General features: G+C 39.7%; 2 protein-coding genes across 9 annotated transcripts in view; both read left to right on the plus strand.

The window, feature by feature from the left end:
• Positions 1 to 27409, plus strand: part of Glurib (Glutamate receptor IB) — a 212217-nt gene that overhangs the window by 142694 nt on the left and 42114 nt on the right. For all 7 annotated transcript variants that reach the window (XM_070662888.1, XM_070662889.1, XM_070662884.1 and 4 more), the window contains 2 exons: positions 2404 to 2531; positions 4496 to 4625. In XM_070662888.1, the coding sequence (XP_070518989.1) occupies positions 2404 to 2531; positions 4496 to 4625 (258 nt within the window). The remainder of the gene's footprint in view (positions 1 to 2403; positions 2532 to 4495; positions 4626 to 27409) is intronic.
• LOC139106279 (facilitated trehalose transporter Tret1) lies at positions 4815 to 22647 on the plus strand. 2 transcript variants are annotated; one of them, XM_070662905.1, is made up of 5 exons: positions 4815 to 8944; positions 11791 to 11905; positions 12000 to 12368; positions 12710 to 13512; positions 14071 to 22647. In XM_070662905.1, the coding sequence occupies exons 2-5, from the start codon at positions 11863 to 11865 to the stop codon at positions 14218 to 14220; spliced, it is 1365 nt and encodes a 454-aa protein (XP_070519006.1). In that variant the 5' UTR covers positions 4815 to 8944; positions 11791 to 11862; the 3' UTR covers positions 14221 to 22647. The 2 variants fall into 2 exon arrangements, with proteins under 2 accessions (XP_070519006.1, XP_070519005.1); XM_070662904.1 differs by having other exon boundaries at positions 4815 to 11905.

Here is a 27409-nt window from a genome sequence, read left to right on the forward strand (position 1 = left end):
TTAGTCAAATAATAAAAGACGCGCGTATTTTTACGGTCCGCGGGAAACGGGGGGGAGGGGGAAACGTTGGCGGGCGCGTTGCCGCGACTGTACGCGGAATTAATAATGACGAAAGAGCGAAGGGACATTCTTAACCAAGGCGCGGGCGCATATATCACGATGCCCCATTATGCTTATGAATATAAATGCACCCTCGAGGGTGGCCACAATAAATGCTGGCCACCGTGCCGCCGGATCTCTGAATTCTGCTCTACTGCACGTACACGTGGTAGCCGCGGAACAACGAAAATAAAAGCTACATCCTCCCCGCTCTCCCTCCCTCCTCCTCCCCGCATCTCTACCTTTTCTCTATTTCTTTCTTTTTCATCCTCGACCCTGGACGAATACCGGGCGCGAGGGCGAGCATAAAAGAATAATTAAAATAAAGTAGGCTGCGCGTAACTTGAAATTATACACGAGTACTGTAATGATAACAACGAAATGGTTAATAAGCCGCACCGCCTCTGGGTACGCACAATTTTCTTTGTAGACTCAATGGGGCTCAAAAACTGTTTCCCTTCTCTAATCGGAAAGGGAAACCATAAAGCGTAATTCGCTGTACAAAATATTCGACGGTGCCTCGAAGCCTACCTTCTTTATCACCCTCCCCCCCCCTCTCTCCTGTTTGTCAAGTCGTTACGCTTACGAAATAAAAATTTCAATGTATTTTCTTTTTAAAAATTATTAATTAAATTGGTGCTCTGTCTCTGTCTTTAAAAATGAAGAATTTTAATTTAAATTTTAATCCCACAATTGACGGAAAACGCATTTCAGTATTTAATATTGAATTGAATTATATTACTTAAACAGTATTTGCGATAAATTTGTAATAAAGGAAGAGGGAAACGTAAGTCAAATGACGTAAAAAGTGGCCGACCACATTTATCGAGTTACAATGGCTTGTTGCAAGCGCAAGACCGCAATGTTATTCGCATTAAGCATCGAAAATACCGACGTTTCTTAGTCATTTAGACGAACGTTGCAAAAATCCCCGGCCAACGAGTCTTGTCAGTTTCTTCTTTAGCGATTAACTTGTAGGGGTTGCAGCTTCCACAGCTCCACCCAGTTTCTTTTTCTTCGAGCAGAACTCTTTTATCCGCCGCATACCTTCCTTTTGGATCGCTTCCAACCGTTTGGAGATTCCCTCACCTTCGCAATCGGTGGAACCGATATCATATCTCACTTCTTTTTTTCTTTTTTTTTTTCTTTCCTTTTTTTTTTTTTTTTTTTTCCGTTGACATATTCCGAGAGCGCGCGCGTTCTTCTATATGTTTTGCCGCGCTTGTCGATCATCGATCAATATTTATCTCAAACGTGCTAATCATAGCGGTTAAATATTATAATATATGTATATATACACATATACATCATCATTAAGTAAATTAACATATTAATAAATCAGTAGAATATCGTATAATCACCACGCCTACATACACGAGGCGTCAATTTAGTTTACTTTTTACTTGTTTTATTAGCATTAATGTACTGCCCGTTATTTTTTTATGTATCGCTATTTTCAGATGAATTTCAATAAAATTTCAATATTAACTCGGCATTGAATATCGGGTAAATAAAAAAATATTTTTCGGGATTTACTGAACGACCGCCAGTGATTTACTAAGCAACGTCAATTTTAACACGTCAAGATGTCGCGGTATCCAAAATGAAGTGAAGCTCGTTACAATTTTATAACGAGTAATATGAATGATTGATAGGAAAGTAAAAATAATTAATATTTTCGATTATCAATATTAATGTAAGTCAACCGAGAAATATATTATACGTTTTCGTTCATTGCCATTTTCCCTACTCAATCGTTTATCTCGCGTTATTAAAAGCGACTTTGTTAACGTGGTAATCAAATTTAGATCTGTATGTAGCTCGGCCGGCACATACGCTGTTTTTATAGGTAATCCTTTTTGTCTCTTCCGTGCTAATAAAAACGGATCTATCCAGCAGGCGTTCAGTATGTCCCGCAAGCTGACACTTTTGCGGTATTATTGTGCTTTGTGGAAGACCACGCATAATGGTCAACGATATTACCCATTACATGATAGTCGCTCGATCTTCATAAAGCGTATAGTTGTATTTGCTGATGTTAAATAATGGCGAACCGTAAATAAACAGCGGCGCGTAAATACTTGCTCGCACGCGATACAACATTTTTCCAATCGAATGTTAAATTAGGTGTCATTAACTTAAGTGCAATTCTTTAAACATAAATGTATTCAAGACTTTACAGCGTCGAGTATTTTTCTGCGTTTCTAAAAGACCATTTTTGAGAAGTAGTTTTAATTATTTATCTTTGTTCTTTTTTTTTCCGACGTAACAGTGATTAATAATTGTTATTTTTATAATTTTCAGTCTGCAGCCAATTTAGCAGAGGCGTGTTTTCGATGTTGGGTGCCGTAAGTCCAGATTCGTTCGATACACTGCATTCATACAGCAATACATTTCAAATGCCATTCGTGACACCTTGGTTTCCTGAGAAGGTAAGCTGCGTTTTTTTTCTTTTTTTTTTTTAATTTATAATCAGATGTATTAATACCGACGACAGCTCATCTTTACCGTCATATACTTTTAATTTAAAAGTTTTCTTGCAACGTTTTTTTAATTAACTTCTTATATCAGAATTTATGTATATCTAAACGATACTTGTTTTATCTCTCGTCAAATATATACTTTGTAACACGCATCATCGATCTGGTTTTTACTAACCAAGTTATGAAATCATCGATTCGAAGAACTCGTGAGATTTGCATTATGTCTCGATCGGAACGTAATTGTGTAATTAATCGTCACTAATTTCTTTCCTTCAAAACAAAATACATAAAAATATTCTTACTTAAATATAATTTTTATTCACAAAACCAGTTCCCTACGCGGCTGTTTTTCCTTTTAAAATTTATATTTTACACTCGGCATATCCACGATCTCGATGACAAAACGTAGAAGGAAATTCGAAAGAATTATTGCAAACCGGTTTCTCCCACAAAAAGAATTATACACGAAATTATATATTTCATGCATTTGATGCACGCTTGTAATATGTAACGCAAATGGTTTTAATAAAGTCACGTTACGTAATAATTTCCATTTGAATTTGAAATCTTGTCAAATTTAAATTACACCGAGGAGTAAAAAGCTGGAGTGATTGGCGCTTAAGTCTACGCGTCCGCGGAACAGCTTGTAGCCGATGCATAAATTTTCCATCCTACTTATCAATTCATAGGAAAAAAATATATATATATAAAAAAATGGAAAATACGCTATACGGCATGCACATTTGACAGTAATTGTCGTGTACAGAATCAATAGTTTCGTTTCGCGATTCAGCTGATAATTAGCAGCGCTACGAGATGCATGATGATGGATTTAGCCGATACAATCATCCATACAAATACGTAAATATGTATGCGATACATACGGTATACGTATTACAATTTGAATTTCGAAATGAATTGGCTCACCGAAAATTTATTCGCCGGCTCGAATTGCGGGGACGGCGGGGGGAGGGCTTGCATTTATCGCGCCGCTGTAAACTGATATCGCACTATGCTCTATAGGTCCGGGGCTCGTGAGCATTTCGGCCGTTCTGTGCGTATTTTTCCCGCGATATATTTCCGCGCGGTATAAGTATATACGTATATACGCGTAACGAACGCCGATGTCGTTTAAATGGTAATCGCGCGGTAATGCTGATTCGACGCCTCGGCTTTCTAGCCTTTTTTTTATTTTTTTTTTTTTTCGGGAGAAAAAAAAGAGAGGGGGGGGACCAATTACGGTTTGCCAGGAACGACCATTTATATAGAGAAAATCCTTTTTCAATTTCCATGAGATCCTTACTCGTCCTGTGTTTGCTTCGGTATCTCGCTCGCAAGAAAAACGAGACGTTATCGATACCATTTGAAATTCAATACGTGAATATGATCGCTCGTACTAGACGATGATTAATTTTTAAAACGCAATACGCTTATTTCCTCTCAACATCTCAGGAATCAATAAAGAGATAATTTAATTTTCAAGAGATATAAGAGAGCGGGAGGGGGAGGAGGAGGGCCTCTAAATAGCTACATTTCGCAAAATTGAAACTACCTTCGAAAATCTCGTAATGCATACCTAAAGCGCGTAAATGTTTAACGTGAAAAAGCCGAGTCAGGAACTCGACAACTGGAATTAGTATCAAAAAGCATATATTTCGGTAGTAAATCACTACGATGCATGCACCAGTTGCACATTCGCGAGGAATTAAGTTTCAAAGAGAATTCGCGAGCGGTGGGAGCTCGATTGCACCGACTCAGATTAAAGTTTCGACAGAGCTTCCTTTCCCTGCTAAGTAGAATTAATTTCTGCCGCGCGTTAAATACACGACGTACGACTTCCCCCGAATGAAAATTTCAAGCGGCGCGATCGTAGAACGCCAAAAAATTGCAATTGGATTATTGTGCACCTCCAGGTCCTGACGCCGTCCTCGGGTCTTCTGGACTTCGCCATAAGTATGCGACCGGATTACCATCGCGCTATCATCGATACCGTGCGATACTACGGTTGGAAGAAAATCATCTACCTCTATGACTCCCACGATGGTAAGTCCTTTACCCTGTGGCTCTCTCTCTCTCATGCATTTCTCATTTTACAGCGCGTAGCCGCGGGCTGCGGCGCATACCGCTCTCGGTGCAGCCCGCCGCCTTTTCTCGCCTCCGCCCCGGCGATATTTCTCTTTTTATTATATCTGCCAAGTAGGCTCGGTCTCTTGTGGCCAACTTTGCCGATATCGTAGACGTGGGGGATATCGAGTGGATTCCCCGACTTCTGTGCGGAATAAAAACCTTACGTATTCGGCCCGGTATAGCGTATCTTTTGTATATCTACGTGAAGATATATATATATATGTATGTATATGAGCTTGTAAGGCAAATGCTGGAAGCGCGATACAATCAGAGTTCCCGGCCAATTAATTCCGTAGAGAAAGGAAAAGAATTATTGCTTTCGTTAAGTCTGCGGTTACCGCGATTCACTTTTAAATTTCAAAATAAAATTCTAAATTCTGTTTGATATGCATGTTTAGACATGTGTATGTTTGCCACGTGTATATTTTAATGTTGTATTTTATACATGCATGCATTTTGATTGTTCGCAAATATTTGTTGTATGGCACGATACATGAAATTATACGTGAGACTATTTTTCCAAAATTTCGATAGAAGTTCCAGCGGGTCTAAAATAAACTCCGAGACGATACGCGAATTAAAGTTTTGGACTGAAATCATGTAAGCGGAATAATGCATATTATGAAATATGGTCACGGTCCATGCCTTCTCGCGGCATATTTCTACTTGAAAGTGAATTACATCATGAATATGTTACGTCTAATTAACTTTACTTATATATATTGCTTACTTCCTCCACAGTTTCTTTTCTTAAAATAAAATGGTTCTCGGCTGACTCGAGGAATTGTAATTATTCGTACTTTAATATCTGCTGCTCGCAGTTTAAAACGCGAAATAAAAAAAAGTGTAGGCACTTGAAACAAACTTACGGATACTATTGTTTTACAATTTTTATGCAGCTGCAATAATGATCACTTAATTCCTTTTAATCTTTACGTAACGATATTTATATATCAGTAATCGCGTGGGAAAAAAATATTAAACCTACACCGACGCACGCGTTCGAGACAAAAGTAGCGAAACGTATTACGGTCACGCGAAAGACAAATTGCACGTGGTTGCGAATAAAATTTTTGTCTCTTTTACTTTTTCATCTTTTCCTTTTTGTTTAATTTATATACGTAACATTCCAGCAAAATACAATTGCTATTAATTCGAAGTACGTCGGTCGGTACCATTTGAATCGTTGGCTCGGCAAGTTCGCCGTTTTAAAGAAACGCCGTTCCGCGATGCTACTATTTGTCATGCTATAATACTTCGGCGCAGAGCACATTCGATTCTAAGAGCCTGACGAAAATTGTCGGCATCGCCGTGATCAGCTCGGATTTCCCGAATGCGCTTTGCTCACGTAACTCGAAACGGCAGCGGAGCGGTAACTAGCGCAAATTGTAACAAGAATCTCTTCCCCGATCTGTTTCGTACGAAATCTCACGTCAATCTTGATGCTGGAGGCGAAGCGACAGCGGTTTAATTACTTAATTAATGGAACGTGGAAGTAACTTTGACTGAACGAAACGATTAATCACCGCGGATTGCTAGACAGTTTTGTATCTCGCCTGACTTCCGGCCCGTTATAACTTGGTCACGTGCCTCGGGCACGAGAAAGCCATTTGGAATTCCTCGAGCCGACCAATTGCTCTTCTTCGACAAACTCCGATAAGAACGAGCTTGAGGTAGTCTAGTATCGCGGAAACGGAGGGAGTTTAATTACCGAATGCAAATGCAAATATACTTTAGGGACTATCGTGCTGTCTCCGCGCGCTGAACGACCTCTTTCCTTCCCACCTCCCGCCCTCATCTCATCCCGCCCGTTCCAGTTGTCGCTATCTGACGTAGTTTAACCATGCCGTTTCCCGATTAAAGCAGGTACGAGGAAAGGAGCAAGATGACGAGTATTCGGAGAATCATCTGGATTTCATAACTAGTTTCTCCCTTCTTTTTTTACTTTTTTATCAAATTTTTTTCTCTCCTTTTCTTTATCTCACTTATCCCGATCTTTCTCAGGTTGATACCTCGCGGATAATACTTTGCGTATCTGAGTTAATAACGCGATATAATTTGCAAAAAAAGTATCATGTGAATTATAAAATGCGTAATTAAAAAAAAAAAAGAATTACTTAAATATCGACTCATCTAATGTACACCGCATGGTTCTCGCAAATTATAACCGCGTAACAAAACGAGAGATAAAAATTTGAAAAGATAATTTATATTATTTTTAATATGTTTAAAAATTAAACTACTGCAAATAAAATTTATAATAAACGGTTATTAGATATGATCGCGATTAAAAATCTAAACGCCGCAGATGCGTAGGAAATATTTAAATATTCATTGACTAAGTAATATGCGTCTCTATTGTAACGCGTATTCCTTGAACAAATTAGCCAATTAACTTTCATAGATCTTGACCTTAGTGATAAAAAGGTGTTTTAAATAATAAAACCGCTTTTTAATATTTAAAGACACGTCACGTCGCGTAATTGACACGTCAGGCGATTGAAACGCGCAGGAATATTAATATGCGAAGACCATGCAGATTGCGACAAGAAGAGGTAAATTATCAAGTCGAGATGAACACAAGAATGCCACGTGCTTTGAAAAACTGCGCGCAGTTTCTCAGTATTCTCAGCGTATACGCGGCCGGGAATCACGTGGCATAACGACAATGACGCCCTTAAATCAATCTGACACGCGATGTTGCTCGCGTCGGAGCATCACTGATGTAACTTCGAAGTTAAGACACGTCAGATGTTTCCTCAATTGCGCCGTTGCGCCAGTAAAATGAATCGGCCAGGTCGGCCGTTCGCATTCAACTAGAACCGATTGCGCGAGCGATCCAGAGAAAGTTCGGTAAAATTGCGGCTCCGCGAGATTTACTTGCCGGCGATATTAAATGTTTACGCTAGGCTTCTACTTAATGCCTTTAAAACTCGGCTACGTCAAACCGTCGGTGTCCCGGCGAAAGTTAATACCGCTGACATTTAGAGACGGCATCCACGAATTATTTCTGGAATTTCAGACGCAGAAAACTTACGGGCGCTCGATAATATATATGTTAGAAAAATTCCCGGCACTTCAATGTTATCCACATTAAACGTAAAATTAACCCGCAACCTGGCATGACGTTGCTCAAGGATGGAAATGACTTTTTCCCGAACAAGGCTTCGCGTTTTTTTTTTATTTTAAATTTTTTCTTTTCTTTTCTTTTCCTTCTTTTTTGTCTCCCGAGGTTGAAACCCAATGTGAATAATTTTTATATTTTTTTTTTTGTACTTTCAAGAAATAATTTCGTAATTCCATTCACGTTTATCCTTCTTAAGATTTCCTCGATTAAACAGCGAAAATCGCCGACGGTGACATAATGACTGGAATAAAAATATGCAATTTGCATTTCTCGCTTGGTATTCACTCAGATAAGGTATTGAATAAACATGACACAGCCATAGGATAAACGTTTATAGATTGCGTTCTCGCTTTCAATTAACAAATGTTTACATGTGGGAGAGGAAACGCGCGTGTTATTGCGTTTATCCTAAAGTTAAACCCGGCAGAGTCAATAATAACGAATTAATAGCGAGCGGTATCAGTTTTGCCAGGCATTCCTGCCGTTTGGCGGCTAAATCGTCGTCCGCCGAAGTAGTAAGAGGGGGGAAAAGAAAAAAAAAATCACGGACCGTCGGGGCCGGAGCAATTTTCGAAAGCCCGCGATACGTGAGCATACGTGCTCCGCAACGCCCGGCGCAAGGCGGCTAACCGATAGAACGGAAGTGCGATATGAAAAACTATACAGAAAAAGCCTTGCGCGCGCGAGAAATAACACGGGAAAGTAATTAGCGGTTACGGCCCACATTGTCGTGCGGGAGGGGGAGGGGGATTCGATTAAAATCGCGCTGACGTGCCTGCGTATCAGAGTCAGGCTCAGTTTCCTTTCCGGCGTCTTTCAGAATGACAACGACGTCGTTGTCGTCGACGCGCGTCGAGATCTCGGCGTCTCGTTCTCGACTATCGTGGTAGTGACAGGTGCTTTATCAAAGTGAACTCTCGATATAATTATTTCGGCGAGCACACTTTCGCTGGGTGCTCCGTGCATTTCGAGGAAATTAGAGGATTAATCCGAAACGAAATCCAGTCCGTGAAATATATCGCTCGAAATTCATAATTTAAAAAAATAAAAACGGAAGGAACTTTGAAACTTCCCGTTGTTAGTGCTATTGTGAGATAATTAAAAATAGGTACAAAGCAGAAGTAATTTGTTATTAAAAAAAAAGAAAAGAAAAGAAAAGAAGCAACAATAAAAAAATTTCTCCGATTAATTCACTTTTCCTCACGAAAAAATTTTCACTTCGAAATTCCATCTTTGAAACGTGATAAGATACGATTTAATTATTTATGCATTATTCGTATGCATGTATGCGCAGTTCAAATGCGGCTATTAAAAAAAAAAAAATTGTAATAAGTATTAACCGCCAGACAACTAGGATTAAAAAAATTTTCCTCGCGGATTATCTCTAAATATGGTGTTAAGAATTAGCATCAAAGATTTAGAATGTTTACGGAAGTAAACAACACGTAATTAATATTACTGTGATCTCGAGGTTCTTTGTTTGAATCGTGAGCAAAAATTATGATTCGGATGCCACTCTCCGTTTAATATCCATCGAATGGCATGATCGAGTAATTTCCAATTACGTCAACTATCTTCCGTGATTAAGTAATAGCTCGCTGATCAAGGCGAATTAAATCCTCGCAGTGATAATGGCGTGTCATTGTTAAATCAGGTGTAACGACGTGATTGAGATAAAATATGCGTGTTTGCATAATGACTCTTATGTATATCTGTCAATTAATAGGGTCGTCGTTCGTTTGAGCTTCGCGTTAACGAAAGCGCGCAACCGCATAAGCGTAATGATTTATTATATTCGCTACGAGACTAATAAAACATAACGATATAGCAACAGCTTAATTAACACAATAGATAATATCGATTGCTTTAAATTAATTAAAAAATGATCATATATTAATAACTACTTTTCCAATAGAATTCGACTAATTGTTTTATCTATATTTTTAAAAATATTTTTCCCTAACGAGAGTATAAAGGGTCATTTGTTGTTTTTCAATTTTTAATATTATAATTATTTTCATTGCCTTCGGAATAAAAATTAACACTTTAATTAATTAATTAATTTAAATATAAAATTAAATTAAAAAAAAAAAAAAATTAATGTACGCGTGATTTTAGTTTCTGAAAATAATAACACCCTTATTTATAATTTATAATTTCAAGCATTCTGTTTAATAAATCAATTATTGCCTTACGTTAATGAAAAACAAAACGTATTCAGCGAAAATAATTATAATTTATCGCAAACCGATGGGACCGCTCGTCCTAGGAGGCTACGATTAACCGTTCATCGACTATACAGCCGAGATGAGATATCGTGCACCTCCGCGAACGTGGCGACCTTGGGGTAGTAAGCGTGGGCCTTTCCTTCTTGCACCTCGTTGATGATAAGTGGCCGGACGATGGGAAACGTCGCGGCATAAAACCGCCGATGCAACGACTCTGGTGCGTTCTGATCGTTTCGGCAACCAGTTTGAGCAAAACAAAAGGACGTAAACTAACTGGTTTTGAGAATTTGACCGGTTTTATGAAGGTTTCGGAGAAAATCAGGTACCAGAACCAGACTAGAGATTCTCAGAAGTGATTCTAAATATCACTTGATCATTTGGTCAAGTTAAATGCTCTTTTCGCACGGTTCTTCGTACGCCGGCTCGAATAACTAAAGCCTTTTTCCCATAGTCCGCTTTTACGAGAACCGAATATCACGCGCTATCGCCGCAGTCGCGATCCGTGTATTATTAGAGCAATAAATCTTTTTAATTATCGTTATGCAGTTGCGCGGTGAACATTGTCAACGTGTTAGCGTTTTCTAGTCGTTATGAAACGTAGAAGGACAAACTGTTTCATGGAATACAATGTTTTTTGCACGCGAAAAACAATGCAATGCAATTTTAATTGTTATAATGAGTACTGTTGGAGTTGCCGGTTCTATTTTAAGAGCGTAAAAATATTTTCTGATACGTACTGTCGAAAATGGTAGTGCAAGGCACGAATAAAACGGTACACAGTCGTAAGTTTAATTGTAAACGTTATTGCAAAATCTGCAATTGTAGTTTTACATATACCTGTTCATTTACATTGTACCTATCGCCTGTCATTTTTTAAATTGCTTTAATCGCTGTCTTCCTATATAATTATTTCTGAATAATCAGGCATTGATAAATTATATAAAATGTATTAAGTAAAAATTTAAAAGTGAATGTTCTGTCGTATGTCAATTACAATTGTTTAAAGATTTTTGTTTTAAAATCTAATAATCACATAATTAAAAGAAAAAAGAAAAAAATATATAAAAAATGTTTTTATATAAAAAAATAAAAAAAAAAAAAGTAGATAAATATACAACACAGTTATTTAGAAAACGACAGTAGTAAAGCAACAATTGAGAAAATTACAGGTGATAAGTTCAGTAATTAAGTATAACAGGCGTACACAAAACTACAGTTCGGGACGCTTTGTTAGTAACTATTTGCGACTGAAATTTTCAAAGCTTGTGTCACTTTATTCGCGCCGAGTCAAAGTGTGTATGATTTTCAAGGCAATAAATTCATGTTAAGGATCGCGCTTGGTTCGACCCTCCCCCGTCACTTAATAGGCGTATTGTATGGTGGCCCATAAACTGTCGCTTTGGGAGGCATCGCGTCGCGTACCACAAAGCAAGAGCAAGTGCTCTCCGACCGCGGCGGGCAGCGGTCATGCGTGCAGACGTAGCCAGTTTACACGTGTGACCGTATCGCACCCTTACTCGAGAGATATGTGGCGCGGAATCTAGTTAGTGCCCTCGTTGGCTTTATCTCCGTTATCTCCGTTTGGCTCGGAGGTCGGCCGTGTAGCCAGATTAGAAAGATGAACCTAACCCGCGCGCGTCCGCGCCGCTTTCGCGATCGCGACGATAACCAAAGATGGAATTTCGTATTTTTCGAAACACGCGTAAAACCTTCCGCGACGTTTCAGCGTTTTCGACCTCAAGGAAAATACGCGCAGGCTGGACGAAATAAATTTTAATCGTTCACGTAATTGAGCATAATGGACCGCGGCATATTGCGGCAAATATTGATTGGCTTCGTATGTAAGTATTCAGAGGGAACGGCGCCGATATTTGAAACTTAATCCGTTATGAATGATATCCGGGGGAAAACTCTTACGGTGTAATCGCTTCCTAGGCAGCATTTTAATCATCGATTGCGGCCTCCATGAAGGATGGAGCACGCCGACTATACCAAAGTTCAACGGCGAGGACCCTTTAAAAGTGACATCCGACGAGATTGCTTGGATCGTAAACCTCATGTATGTGGGAGTTGGCATTGGTTCGCTAGTGCCTTTCATACTGATGGACAATATCGGACGTAAGGGAACCCTACTAGTCACTACGGCACCGAAGATTCTCTCGTGGATTTTCATCGGACTATCTACGTCTGTGCCGTTCATATACGTTGGACGGATACTAGCCGGCATCGGATGTGGCATAACGTACGCCGTAATGCCGATGTATCTCGGCGAAATCAGCAGCAAGCGGACCAGAGGTCCCTTAGGTGTGGTATCAGCTGTTTTAAATGCGTCATCGAATACCCGGCGCTTAATTAAATTTTTATCCTGACTTTAATATTAATTTTTTTAATATTAATATTCATTGTTTTCTACGTAAACGTTAGATATTTATTCGTTAACTTTAAATACGTCGACATTATTTCGCGTTTTGAAAAGAAATATTAATTATTTTTATATAATTTACATATTTTACGTTTAATATACGTGATTACAATTACAGCTACAGATTAAGTGGCGCGTATGTCGATGCATCGCATTTAAACGGTTTTGCTCGCGATTAGTTAATAATTCATAAAAGCATCATTGAACAAGGCAAGACCTTTAGGTACTTTAATGGCCGTTCTACTCAACATCGGGATGCTGCTCATCTACGCGATCGGTCTTTGGATCAGTCGATTTACAATGGCGATGATAAGCGTGTGCGCGCCGGTGTTTTTTCTACTGACTTTCATGTGGCTGCCCGAAAGCTCGGTGTTCCTCACGCGGAAGAATAGACTCGGACCCGCGGAGAAAACTCTACAGTGGGCACTGGGTAAAGAGAACGTCGAGGCAGAGCTCGAGGAGATCAAAAGAATCGTGGAAACCGAGGACAAGTGCGGCAAAATGACTCTCAGAGAGATGTTCAAGGAGTGCTTTACTAAGGCGCAGAACAGAAGGGCATTCCGTATCGCCCTGATATTATTGAGCGGGCTGACATTGACCGGCGCGTCGCCGGTGCTCGCCTACCAGTCGTACATATTCGACGAGGCCGGCTTCGAGATCTCGATCAATGCCAGCATAATTATGACGGGCGTCGCCATCGTACTCGCCGGCATCACCTGCGTGTCGGTGGTGCGATTCGCGGGTAAGAGGCTACTGCTGCTGATCGCCGCGCCGATTTGCGTGGTATCGCTTACGACGATATCTATTTTCTTCGAGCTACAGTCTAGCGGCTACGACGTCTCCCACTTCAAGTGGGTGCCTACGGTTTTCGTCGTGATTTACGTTCTCGGCTTTGGACTCGGCCTTAATCCGATACCGCTGGCGTATATCGGGGAGATCTTCGGCGTCGAGGTCAAAGTACCCGCCGCGATGCTCAATGCTCTCTATTACGCTATAAGCACATCGGCCATTGTCAAGTTTTATCAGGTACGTTGACGTCTGTGTAAGAATCAATTTTGTTTTCGCGAACGGGAGCGCGGTAAGCGGGTTATCGGCAGCAACGATCAGTTAAGAGGTTTAACCAAAAAGGATTCTTTGCTTCGTAATAGTATTATACAGCACTGTACGATATAACATCGGTTAGTAGTCCTGACGGCCGAAAAGGAGGATCTCTTTGCTTTTAATAATGTTATAAAATATTACGTTACGACCTCTATAAATATGCAAATTACATCATTTTAATAAGCGATCGGTATCTTATTGCCTATTAAAAAGATCTGGAAAGATACGGAATATTTCTTATTTTATACGGAATATTAGATTTGCAATTTTAATATTAAATAGCCGTATCGATTATTTAAAAGCTTTCTTATTACAAACGCGTATATATTGCATTCCTCTAATAAATTAAATGGCGCGTTATACGGTTAAAATATAATGGGAAATAATTTTTTCAACCTTACGCGACTCTATTTTTTTTCGTTCTTCTATTATTAATATTATGTGACATAATATAACAGCAGGCACCATTTGTATTGTTTGTAGGTCACGCAAGAGTTATATGGCACGTTTGCACCATTATGGACGTTCACCGCGATAACGTTTCTTATATGGGTATTAATTTACTTATTTGTACCCGAGACCGAAGGCAAAACACTGGAAGAGATACAATTGGAATTGCGAGATAAAGAGTGACGGGATGTCTAGACAAGTTGAATAAAAACGCAAACAGGCGTGGCATTATAAACAATCCAAAGATCGTTAAGTCCACTTTTTACAGCGCATATCTAACACGCGAAATAAGTCTTGGCTCAATTTCATTGATATCAACGCTCGAGAACAATTAAAAAAAAGATTAAAAAAAGATATTTTCGTTCCTGTTTAAATTGTAACTTATAGTCCGGTGTTCATTTTTAAAACGCGCGCAATTGTTATAATTTATGTGTACGCATTTACAATTAGACGGACGAATTAACTAATTGTGATACGATGCATATGCAAGTGCGTATCGAAAAGTAGATATGGCGTTTTCGTACGTAACCCTAGGCGGCAGAGGCAGGGGATGAGAGAACGGGGAGAAATCAGTCATCGGCAATCCGGCCGGCGCGGTACATACATGGGGGTACATGTGAAACTCAACGTGCACGAGGTTAAAGTCACGTTCGCTAGCTGCCGGCGCCATATCTGCCTATCAGCGTGCATTAATGTAGAATATTAACGTAGAAAACCAGGTGACGAAAAATATATTTTGAATATAAAATTAGAAATAATAAATTATTTAAAAAGTTTGAATAAGAAAGGACATTTTAATGATTTTGCTTGAGATTTGTATCAATGCCTAACTTAATTAGCATCGTTATATTTTCATATGCAGAAAATATGTATGTGTATATATATATGCAATAGTTTGCATACTTTTAATTTTAGCGTAGATAGTAAGATAACAAAAGTGACAAAGAAAAATTAAATACTTTTGTGACTAAGTTAGTATAAAAAAAGAGAGAGAGATAAAAATTAAATATAACTGCCTTTAACAATTTAATAAATGTTTGTTAATAACGATATATGTATAGTATATACTTTGTTGTACGGTATACTACTGTTAAATTTAATTCCGCGTTTTCTCAGGTAACTGAATGAAGTTTCCGAAACATTTAGTGTTCATATACGCTTCTAAGTATTTACAATTATAATTATTTGCGTACTTAAAACCCATTTAAAATCCAATTAGCACAATTTTTTTTTTTCTATTAAACTTTTAGATCAAAGAACTGTTTTGTATTTTATTATTTATTCCATGTGTTTTCGCGCAAAGTTACAAAACTGCAACATCGATAATGGGCGTTAAATCGCATTTCAAGTTGATGAAAGCACTAGGGAGGGAAAACGACGCGAGGGAAAATCATTGGTCTTGTTTGATCGTAAAGCTCCAACTCTGTAAAGAGAATCGTTTAGTAGCGATACCGTATACGACGAGATTCGTACGTTAGATCGGGCAAGTTGAGTTCTCATTAAAAACACGTTTGCAACGGGAATTCGTTGGCACTTCTTAATCCTGTCTTAAAACTCTACCCTTTGAAAAATCGGCAAATATCTCCCATCGCGCGTTATTAAATATTACTTTCGCATCGAACGTCGCGTAATTTATAAAAGTAAAATTCAGCGCAAGTAATTATTTAACTTAATTTCCCTACGCTACCGCACAATTACGATTAACGTCGTTTAACTATTTCGACCTCACCGCATAAATATTCCCGAGAAAGTTATTAATAAATACTGCTAAAGCACATTTTCCTGCGGGCGTGTAAAACGCCACGTTAAATTGTTCGTTTTATTCGCGTGAAAGATTGAGGAGACTTTAGTGCTAACGACGAAGTGGCTTATAAATTTTTCGGCCAGCTTATCTTCATACAGAAACACCCGCCGTACTTGGGGAATAAAAAATGCAACGTTCCCCTGAAATCGGCCCCATCTCGCCGTAAACTGTCCGCGCGATCCCCTCGTATGACCATCTTTGGTTTTTGCTATGTTGACGGTGGCTCGTCAGCCTCGGTATATGACGGAACATTGGTAGGACGTGTACGCCGAACGACATGCCTTGAATGCGCTTATTGGCGTTTCCCTCCCGAACGGTACGTCCGTACGCGCGCGTATCGGTCATACGCATGTATATTTACAATTATGTGAGAGTGCATTTGCCTATATGCGCATATAACTGTTTATCCGGCGATACCCTCTCGCGTGATGTATTAGTCCGAACATGTGTGCCCCGGGTACACAAATACGGATTTGAGCATGATTAGATTTAATATTTCAATACGACAGTAACTATCTCATATTTCTGTACAAGGAAAGGTGAGAATACGTATCGATATTATTCCGCAACGCCAATTTTTACGACGTTGAAACTGTACGAGTCGAATATAAAAATAAAAAAAAAACAAGAGAGAGATGTAAGCATTTAGTAAGTAGAACGAAGCTTGTTTTATAATAATTATCTCTAATAAATCCAGTATTTTAAAAATGTATCTTATAATAATTATAACTTTAATAAAATAATCCTTTGTAAATGTAAAGTGAAAAAGCGTGAAAATGTTAAAACAGCAAGGAAAAAAATAATAATAAAAAAAAAAGAGAAAGAGAGAGAGAGAAAGAAATAAAATGTATGTTTCATAAATTGTCTGGATGATTGCAAATTACCGAACAATAAGTGATCGTAATGAGCATAATAAGGACGAGTGATACGAGATTGAGCGAAACTGGATGTAAACGTTGTCCATTGACCTCGTACATTCCATATACCATGATCTTATGAGCCATCAGTATGACTTGACCCTGTTGGGCTGTTCTATGTACATATCTGCTGATATATATCCATACGTACCGGCACCTTGCCCTGTTAAGGGTGTACCGTTGAGCTCAAGTGTGTGCATTAGTGGCACGCGTGTGTATCCGTGCTACCGAGCGCGTCTACACACGTGTGCACCTCCACACATGCGGCTGACAGGTATGTACATCTACACATAAATATATGTACGTACGGAGGAGACGGCGGAGGGAGAGGGAGGAGGGGGGAGAGGGAGGAAGAGGGAGATCCGAGAGATCCTTCGATAGTGTGCGTTGTATCGCGAGTACGGCCCCACGTATAAGCTGAGATCAAGATTGATAGGCCACGAGTCGCAACACACACGGGGCATCCACTTAGCGGTGCATTATCCGAATGAGAATGTGTACAGGCTGGATCTTACCTAATGCGACGCCCGCAATCCCGGTAATGGCGACCGCTTTGGCCGTCGCGGCCGGCGATCTTCGCCAATCGATAACACCGGCGCGCGTTCATGTATACCGGTGAGTAAACACGCGAGTTTTTTTTTTTTTCTTGGTTTTTTTTTCTTTTATTTTTTTCCCTCCCGCGCCTATCTGACAGGTATTGAGGAAGCCGTTTTTCCCTGACCTTGCGAATCGCAATCGGATATAGGCTGCCGGCAAATAGTAGAACGAAACACGTTCGCGCCTCCTCTCATTAATGCTTACGTAATGCAAGTATGCGTCAGTTCAGTATCGTCTGATTATTTTTCACATTATTGTAAATGAGCTTCTAAGTTTCCAACGTGCGATTTTTGCTCCTCGTTTGAGCTCTGTCGTCTCGCCGCGTACTTCGGGATAAAAAAAAATGCACGTGGCACAAAATTTTCGCGTTTAAAAATAAAAAAAAAATAAATAAATAAATAAAAAAACAAGGGAGAAAAGAGACGAAGAAAAAAAGAACATGAATGAGGCATTGAGAGAAGAGGAAAAATGGAATTCTCCGAAAAGAACACGTTAGAGAGAATACATACTTTGGCATGTGGCAAAACGTTTTTGCTAATGGCACTGCTCCACAAAACTAAAAAATTATATACTTTTTCAGGAGAGTATTATTATTAAATTGCAGCTGCGTACGCGACTTGTATGCATAAGTGTACGCTTGTGAAAAGGTTATTTCCGCGGGCTTGTACGCCGTGTAAAAATATTTTCCAACAAGACACGAAATATCGTGCAATATTAATATCTTTTCACGACATTGCATTACATTTAAAATCAATTTAGAACTTTTGTCCTATTAAAGTCGTTTATTATTAATTTTCATATAAATAACGTATAATTACGTAATGACATGAGCGCGAAATGCCTCATCATATCCCAGGAAATATCATTATAATTTCAATGATGGAATAAAAAATTAATTAAATAACGTGACAATTTTCACTAATTGCGAAAGTTAAATTACTTCGCAGTTTACCCGCCATTTAAAACTATCAATATGCGACGTAACGTTACGAATTTTTCCGTAATATTAATATCAGTTTAATGCACCGCCGAGAATAATCGACGAATGGGAAATAAAAATTACGTTACTTTATTGAGATAAATAGATCGTGCCGATTACGCTTCTTACGTAATATTACTACCTGTTATACCACTTCTTACGTAAGCACTAATGCTCCGATTTACATGCAATGTCTATTACGGTATTAAATAATTTTTGATCTTATTGAGAAATTTGCATGTTTATCGCAAATCACATAATTATTGGATGAAACTATATATAATACGTGCTATTGACAACAAAGGCGAACGCACGTGCAAAAAAAACAAGTTAACCCACTTGTTTCGACTGGTGTTAATATTCATTATTACAATATTACATAAAAATCTTCAAAACGATTCGTTCAAATGCTTTGATTAAAAAATAATTACATTTAAATGGCTATTCCAATTTGTTTTAATTTTGTTTTTCTTTTTTTTTTTTTTTTGGCAATATATTTGTGACTTATTACTTTGCACGAATGCGCCACTGCCGAGTGAAAAACACCGTTTGTACACAATGTCTGTGATTAATAATTTTCAGTGAATTTTAACTGACATTTTATACTGATAATGTTTAAAACAACATTTAATAATTGTTGCAGAAATTTTATTAAACTAGTTAATGAATCTATATAATTTGGTGAAAATAATATGAATAAAATACTTTTAAAATAATTAAAATTTAAAAGAATGGGAAAGCTGAAAAAAAAACAAACTTTTTCTTTTTTTTTTTTTTTCTGTGTTTAGCTTTTTCACGTAATTTTTTAACGTCGTTGTTAACGAATTAGTTATACATTTCGTAAAAATAATATCAAAATTTTATTCAATATATTTTCTCGCCGCGCTAAATCAAACTTTTGCGTATACGGGTGACAAAGGTAAAGTCCTCGCGTGAATCGTAACTTTCAATTTTTCTGTGCAAGTATATAATAACTTAAGTAAGGTAATTGGAAAAGAAATTTGATGTTAAGAGACAACGTGACATGTGATTTCACTCATTCCCGCGCCTACTTGCGAAATAAGTGGATCAGCTTGTCTCATCCGTTTTCGTGCGTTGGATATAAGACCGTAATCGCGGTTGATACATCACCACGATCGCTCTTCATTATCGTCGAATGTGTCCTGCAAGCTTATACGGTACGTAGGTACGTTTCGCAAAACGACGTAACTTCGTCGCGGTGGCGAAGTGGCTTAACAAGGCACGTTGGACGAATTACGCTTCTTGCGTATTTCGGCGGAAGTATATGGATTGCGTATTATACGTGTGTGCTTTATCTAAAGCCGCATCCAAAAGCAAAACGAACATGAATGACCAACTTGTTTCTGCCGCCGTTCGTATTCATTGAAGCAAATTGTTCATTCAACGTTCGTTCAACGCCCCCCACCCGCTTGGTCAGATTAAGAAGCATTCGCGTGATTTTAATACTTTAACGGCGAAAGTGTGTAGCCTCAGAATGTGTAATAAAGAGTAATAAAATAAAATAAAAAAAAACTAAAAAAAAAACAATTAAAAAAAATTGAGACCCGATAAACGCGTCACGTATTAATTTGACGATTAATTGGTCACAGAAAGGGGAGACGCTGGCGCACTTTTTAATTCTCGGCGCAAAGGGAGGGTGGTGGTGCCATGGTTTCGCGCGTTCGTCGAAAAGTCGTGCAGGAACGGCTGATAGAAACTTTAGAATCCTCACAATGCGCAGATTTTGACTGGTTAATTCAACGGAAGTGGCAGCCGAGTGAGCGCGAACGAGACGGGGTTGCGAGAGAGAGAGAGAGAAAAGGGGGTCCGTTTTAATCCCGGCCGCGCGGTAGGGTTAAATTCACCCGTTTTTCGTCGCATTCTTCCATTCGCGCGCCCGATTCCGTTCTTTGTGTGCTCTCGCGTTCGTTCTCCCGCATTCGTTCGCTCGCGCACCGCGAAACGTGAATCGTCCGGCGACGGACGGTGTAAAAAGGCCGCTCATGCGGCGACGACAAAGCACGCGCGCCGCCTCGCACCTCGCGTGACGTGAAACGCGTCGGCGGGCGAATTATCCGTTGTAGCAGATCAAACGGTCCCTCCCGGGGATACGGGAAGCCCTTCACGGCCCTTTGGCTCGCGCCGTAAAGCGCGACTAAAAAAGGCCCCGGCTGTCCCTTCGAGCGTCGTGGATTTATCCCTCCCGGGGTGCGGTGATCAGCGCGCCGGCACCGCCGGCGAAACGACGTTAAAATCGATCGAGCGTGGACACCGTCCACCTGACTGCTCGGCGGCGTATAAATCAAAGCGCTCACGTGTTAATAAGAAGAGAAACTGCGGACGCAGCCTGACACCAAAGACCGGTATGCACCGGTGCGTGGCGAATTTGATAAAAGTATTAAATCAAAGCCCTGAGCACGCGCGCGCGTTCGTTCTATTATAATAAGTATATTATAAATTTAATCAAGTATATTGCTCCGTCAAATAGATTTAGAATGTCCACGCTTTATTTATAGAATCGTGCGTCTAATACGAGCGATGTAAAAAATTTTTTGTTTCCTTTTGTTAATACGAGAAAGTCGGTCTCGCGTCATTTTATAACGTAAATGTCACGTTTTGCTAAATGTACGGTAACGTTATCGTAGTACTTGACGAAATTTGATTGGGAATCGGAGAAATACGGGAATAACTTTGCGATTATAGTACAATCGTACTACTTGTATTGCATTAGTGCGACCGCAAGAGTCGGGATCTCGGGATAAAAAGAAACGAAAAAAAAAAATAGGAAAAAAAACGCGGGTGGAGTCTACGGCTAACATAAACGTCCGGAGTACTGGGGCGGCGAGCGAAGTGTTCTCGAAAGAGTTCGCATGAAATTGAATTGATACGGTTTACAGTGCCGGCGGGTAAGCGGATTCCCGCGGCCACGGTATCGTATCGATGTTAAAACAATGTTAAATCGCTCGAGTCTCTGACTTCGTCCGCTCGGCTGCTCATCGCAATCATCCTCCCCGGTACGCGAGAGGCTGCCGGCGAGGGGTGGCTTCGAAGTAAGTGCCGGTCGCCCGGGGAAAAAAAAAAAGGAAAAAAAAAAGGGACGGAAAAATAAGAGGGCCGCGAAGAAAAATTATATTTACCTTACGTGGAAACTCCTTTAAGACAATCTTTACGGTAGAAAGTAAAAGGGGGAACCGAGCGCGGAAACGGCGCGCCAACGATTGAGGATAATATAATAATGCGCCGGAGTCATTTACGACGACGATTCAATGAGACACTCGAGAGAGAATCGCGATTCGCGGAATGAGCCAATCGACCAAGTGTCATTGAATTGCAGAGGCGCGGAGATTTGGATTTCCTTCGTGATCGACCGACGACGCCACGACGATCGGCTCTGGCTTTTGTTGCTTTCGCGGTGGGCGAGGGTAATAATCTGTTATCGGAGACGGACTAAAAATCGCGATCTTATCGGAGGAACATAGCGCACGATAATGAGAAATAAAAATAAATGTAACTAAAAGTGGCGTTTCTGAAATTGTCCAGAATTATTTTAACGCGGGCAAAATCGATTCGATTAAAAATAATTATTTAATTAAACAAAATTAAAAAATGCAGACAATAGCGTTTATAGAATTCTAAAATTATCTAAGAGATATAAAAAAAAAAAGATAATTCAACAAACAGTAAGACGTGATAAAAAGTAGAATGGTGGCGTCTGAAGTACTGCACTTTTTCGAAATATTTTATAAATATCCCGAGAAAGAAATTAGAGAGGAAAAAGGGAGAGCTAAAGAACGTTGTGAAAGAGAGAACAAAGGACAGTGAAAGGTACAAGAAACAGTATTAAAATAATCCTTTACCGTCAGCGTACCTGATCCGTGTTTGTCGGAGACGTGTTTCAGTACCTCTTCATTACATTACGCGTGAAACGCTATAGATGGATTATGACGAGAAAGCCCCGCACTGCATTTTAAAGCGTCGTTAAAAAGTTACGCGAAAGTCATTCTAACAGATTCCGAAAGTCATTAACATTTTCGTGCTTTTATTAGTCCAACCGAGTAATATTCTAAACGCTATTGTCAGCCAGGCGATGCTTTTCGTCCTCTATTACGTCGTTGGCTTTTGCATTATTTTAATAACGCCTCCGTTTTAACGTTACATTTGTTTTCACCGAGAATTAAATCACTGTACAACGATATTAAATTAAATTAAGCTAAATTAAAGCGGCGAGCGACGAGGAATGGTAACTAAAAACGTGAGTAGCAATATCGACGCAAAAGACTGGCAATTATTTTAATTTACGGGCGGCAATGTTACGGGGGGGAGGGAGGGGGGCAAGAACGCCGTGAGAGGTCTAGGCGGTAAAAGTTACAATTATGGTAACAAACGGATGTGCTTGATTAAGTGCTAGTTCTTCCCAGTTTTTCAGTTTTATTGCCCGGGCGATACAATGTGATTATGACATTTAGGTTAATGACTCTGGCAATTTAATAACTCGTATTACTCGTCCTACGTCCACTCTCCATCTCCGCGAGGTACGGATCGATCGCCGTCTGGCCGGCACTCTCCTCCGGCCTCACCCTTTCCCCACGCGATACACGATGAAATTTCATCTCGAGCTTTACGCCATACTGCCAAATAGTGCGATCCGACAACAAGTTTACGCATGATTTTATAGCGCGGGCCACGGCATCCGCGCCGGGACTTGACCGGGAAAAATATTCATCGGCTTCACCGGTGTCAAGCTGTCGTGCGATTTAACGCAATCGATCTCGCAAAGTATTTTCCGAAATAATCTTATAAAACGGTAAACAGATGTGAGCGCTGATCTCATGAAATGCAAAGGGGATTCCAGGTGCAGAAAGCCCCCCCCTCCACGGCGGATCCGTGCATTTTTGCATGAAACCATTAAGCAGATACTGCGAATTCCACGCGAGTAATTTCGCCGCGAGAGTAATTCCACCGTTTTTATCACTCTCGGCGAACCCATTTTCGCTCGGGCATACAAATGGGGTACGTTCGATGGATTAATCGCGTGTCAGAAGGCGGCGTGACTTCAACGGTAAATTCGACTTCGCTGTTCGACTTCGACTTGGAAACTGATAAATGATATGTCATAGAATTATACGAAAATTTATGAACCGGCGAACGCCATACGTCATTTGACCAAACGCCAGGGGTTTAGTTTTAGATATTTGCATGCAAACGTAAAATCGGTTATATATATATATATATATTTTATAATATCGACATTTCATCGCGAAGTGTTTGTTTTCAATTGTTAGCAAAATAAACGTATCAAAATAAACGTTAAAAATTTTATTACGAGCTATTTATTCGGTAGGTATATGTATCGCAGTTCGTATAAAATTTTTGTCTTCCGCTGGTATGGAATTTCATACGCCAACCGATACGCGATATTGAATTGAACGTTAAGATTCGATTATTTTCATTTTATAAAATATTAAAATATTAAAAACCGTGCTCAAAAAGCGCGGAATGTTGACTTATGCAATACAATTCAAGCCATTACACGTATGATTCTCGAAAGTAGGAAATGCAGCCAATGAGACCGTGAATCGATTGTCATGGGCTTTCAACGCATTTCTTTTTTTTTCCCTCTTTCTTTCATCTTTTTTTTTTTGCAATCAACGTAAACGCAACTGCACCGCTCATTAGCGCTTTTGTGCGCGGCACTGTTACGACCGAACCCTACCCCAGCAGCGTTTTTACGAGCTACGTATTTTTTTCCGTATTACAAGGCGAAGGGAGCGAATGAACAAACGATAGGAGCACAGTGCGTTTCACCGCGTGGGTATATAATGCACCGCGGAAGTATTTATTGTGTTACAAATCTCTCGATACCATATTCGATGAGCATTGGCCGTCGCGCCGTGTTTTTTCATAGCAAACAGCCGCGGACGAGAGAGCGAGCCCGGGGAAAAAGGGTGAGATAGAGAGTGCCCCGGTAATTTCGCCCAGTATTTTGTATTTCATATCGGCGGCGTTATTTCGCGAAACTGGCCGGGCGCGTTTGCGAAAGCCGGAGATTGCAAAATTCAAAGCACTATCGCGGGTACCTCTAATTTCGCGCTATTCCGCCCGCGCACACACGTATTCTAATCGCCCGTTTCTCTTCCCTCGTGTTTCCTTTTTATGTTCCCCGTGCATTACACCCGCTCGCGAACAGCAAGCTGCGCCATTACCGTGGATTAAAGAACTTTTATTTCAATATGATACATAAAACCTGAGCTAATATTACGGCATGTAATATGATGATGTATGAACCAACCTTGATAAAAAAAAGAAAATACCTCGTCCAACCGTCACCGGAAAAGGCGTCACTTTTTTTTTTTTTTCTTTTTTTTTTTTTTTTCCTGAACAAGACATTCGTACGCTCGATTCGAGAAAAAGATATTGTAATCAGGACATGGTTCACTTGCCCGCCAAGCTTATTTTGCTATCGTTCATAAATAATGCCGTTCCATTATCAATTGCAGTCAAAAACAAACAGGCGGTGGCGTTATCGATATTCATTTGTAATGTTTTATCATGATGCATAGACGTACCCGGCGCCGTGCATTATTTACAACGCAATTGCGCGAATAAAAAAAAAAAAACAACGACCGGTGAATTTTAGACCGATGAATAATCGGTGCACTCGGCGCAATCGTCTCGATATCCGTCTCCGGCGTGCGTCTCGATAATATTCGCCCGGCAACGTTCGTAGACCGCAGCGAATAAAAAGCGCGTGTCGCTAAAGCGGATCGATATAAACCGAGCGAAATAAGATCCAATGATCAGCCGCAGAACGGTCATGATAAATGCCGGCGGGCGAAACAAGAATTTCAATTTGCACCGCGCACGTGACCGGGGTGCCGACTAACGAAAATTCCACATTTCCTCCGCGGCTTTCTCCCTCGGCGTGGACAAACTCGCGGACCAGTGGAACACGTACGTAATATCTGCGACTTCCGGTGTTTTTTATCGTCCCACGGCGCTGTCCGCGAGTGAAAATTCAGAGACGACTTTCATTTATGATTCGCGCTTAACATTTCCGCCGTACATACTTGTCCGCACTCGCCGGAGGTTACACGCAAACAATGTTTCTATTGAATAAACCGACAGTATTTATTCACAATTTAATTGAATGCCGTTTACGTTAGACGCGTTAAGCTTCTCGAGGGGGCAACATTGCGTAATAATAAAAAACGCGTAATAAAAAAAAAAAAAAAAAAACAAGTTAAAAGAAATCTTGGTTTTGTTATATAAATATATTAAATATTAATATCGATGTTGATACTCTTCGTATTATCCGTATACGCGTTAAGCGAGTAAATTAGATGAGAAATTAAATTTCTATTTTATTCTAACGGCTGCTAATAATAACGAAATATTAAAAAGACTAAAGACAGAAAACAAAAATTGTCTTCATTAAATTGTCTAATAATAAGATATTGCTTTTATTGGGAGTAGCGCCAATTTGTGTCGGGCAAGACTTTCAAGTACGACCGCATTGTCATCAAACGTCACGTATTTCGAAAAATTTGTTCTTCCGTTGCCGGATACGCCATAAAGTAGACTATCGGCGTATCGCGTTTGTGATAGGAAGGGTAGGACGAGGTTGGAGCAGCTTCCTATAAAATACCGACCCGACGTCGCTTCTTTTAGCCGCGGGGCTTTGTGGAAATACGAGATAATGAAAAAGCTCCCGCGGGATTCTATTTTGAAGGGAGGTCCGCGAGAGAGCGATCGATCCTACGAGCCCTTTAAATGGCCCGACTCCGGTCACCATTTCCGTCCGGCGGCGGAACAATGCGCCGCGATATGTCACGCGTTCCAAAGTGTCCTCGACGTGCCATTAATTGGAATTCAAATGGACATAAACATCTCCCATCGGTGACCACCGCCGGCAAGACATGGCATTCGAGAGTTCGACCACCTTCTCTCGCGGTTTGTAGTCTAATAGCCCGGCTGCAGAAGGTGTAACTTCGCTTAAACGATTCTCTCTCTCTGCGTATACCGCGTTGCAATAATTATTTCTAGTTAATAAACGACCTAGCGCGAGAATAATTATAAAACCGTGTAATATGAAAAAGAAAAAAAAGAAAAGAAAATAACCTTGTGAGTAATGCACTGAATAAATATACGTATAATTTTTCATAGCGTTGGAATCTTTTTCAGAAAAAGTAAAATGTCAAGATTTCATATTGTTTCTCATGTCGATTCTTCAAATACGTAATTTGAAATGTCAAAGAATAAATAATGTATTAATGGAGGTAAACTGGAGTTTCAATATCGTACTTTTTATCTCGTACAATGTTAGAGATTTTTTTTTTTTTTCTTAAGAGAAGAAATATAATTTTTCTTTATATTTGTAGTTAATTTTTGAAATTGCTAAGACTTAATTTATAACACGTGCGCGGTTAAAAAAAAGAGTGTACTTTTCTAGTTTAAATCTTATGCGACAGCATTAGTGTCGTCACTTTTTGCAGCATAAAACATTTGTGTTAATTAATAATATTTCGAAATGATATATCTCAAACGTACTCAGAGAGCTTTCTGCTATTTTCACAATATACGACATATTATATAAACTTAGAATTACAACTTGCGAGTGCATTACCAGGCTATGATCTTGATATGCGAGAGGACGCAATCCGGTTTCGGTCTGTTTCGCTCTTACGGGTTGTTTGTATAAGGAATGTTTCATTATTTACTTCGTGAAAACAGTCCTGAGCATATGTTCGGGCTGGCAACTAAGGGCGAGGTTTCAGCTTACATAAATTATCAACAGAAATACAAGTGGATTTCGGGTAAGACCACTTTACTAAGCTAATCCAAAGCACTCGGTTTAAACTATAAGAATTTAATCACAGAGATGTATTACGGATATTTTACGTTGTTCATTTTCTGCGTAGTAAATAAATTGAATTAACTAAAAAAGGGACACGTCGGCGCGACGTACAAAATATTCCGTAGTTATTACCGCGGTGAACGGATTAAGCTTCGCAATATACACGTGGAATTTTCAGTATAAACATTTTTATCCAGCTTTCGAAAGTTCAATCTAACATT

Source organism: Cardiocondyla obscurior, linkage group LG10 (genome assembly GCF_019399895.1).
Source record: "Cardiocondyla obscurior isolate alpha-2009 linkage group LG10, Cobs3.1, whole genome shotgun sequence".
Taxonomy (NCBI): domain Eukaryota; kingdom Metazoa; phylum Arthropoda; class Insecta; order Hymenoptera; family Formicidae; genus Cardiocondyla; species Cardiocondyla obscurior.

Coding starts and splice junctions, on each gene's coding strand:
- LOC139106279 (XM_070662904.1), top strand. CDS start 11,863: ATGGACCGCGGCATATTGCGGCAAATATTGATTGGCTTCGTAT. Junction 12,369..12,709: donor GCGGACCAGAGGTCCCTTAG/GTGTGGTATCAG, acceptor CAAGACCTTTAG/GTACTTTAATGGCCGTTCTA. Junction 13,513..14,070: donor CCATTGTCAAGTTTTATCAG/GTACGTTGACGT, acceptor TATTGTTTGTAG/GTCACGCAAGAGTTATATGG.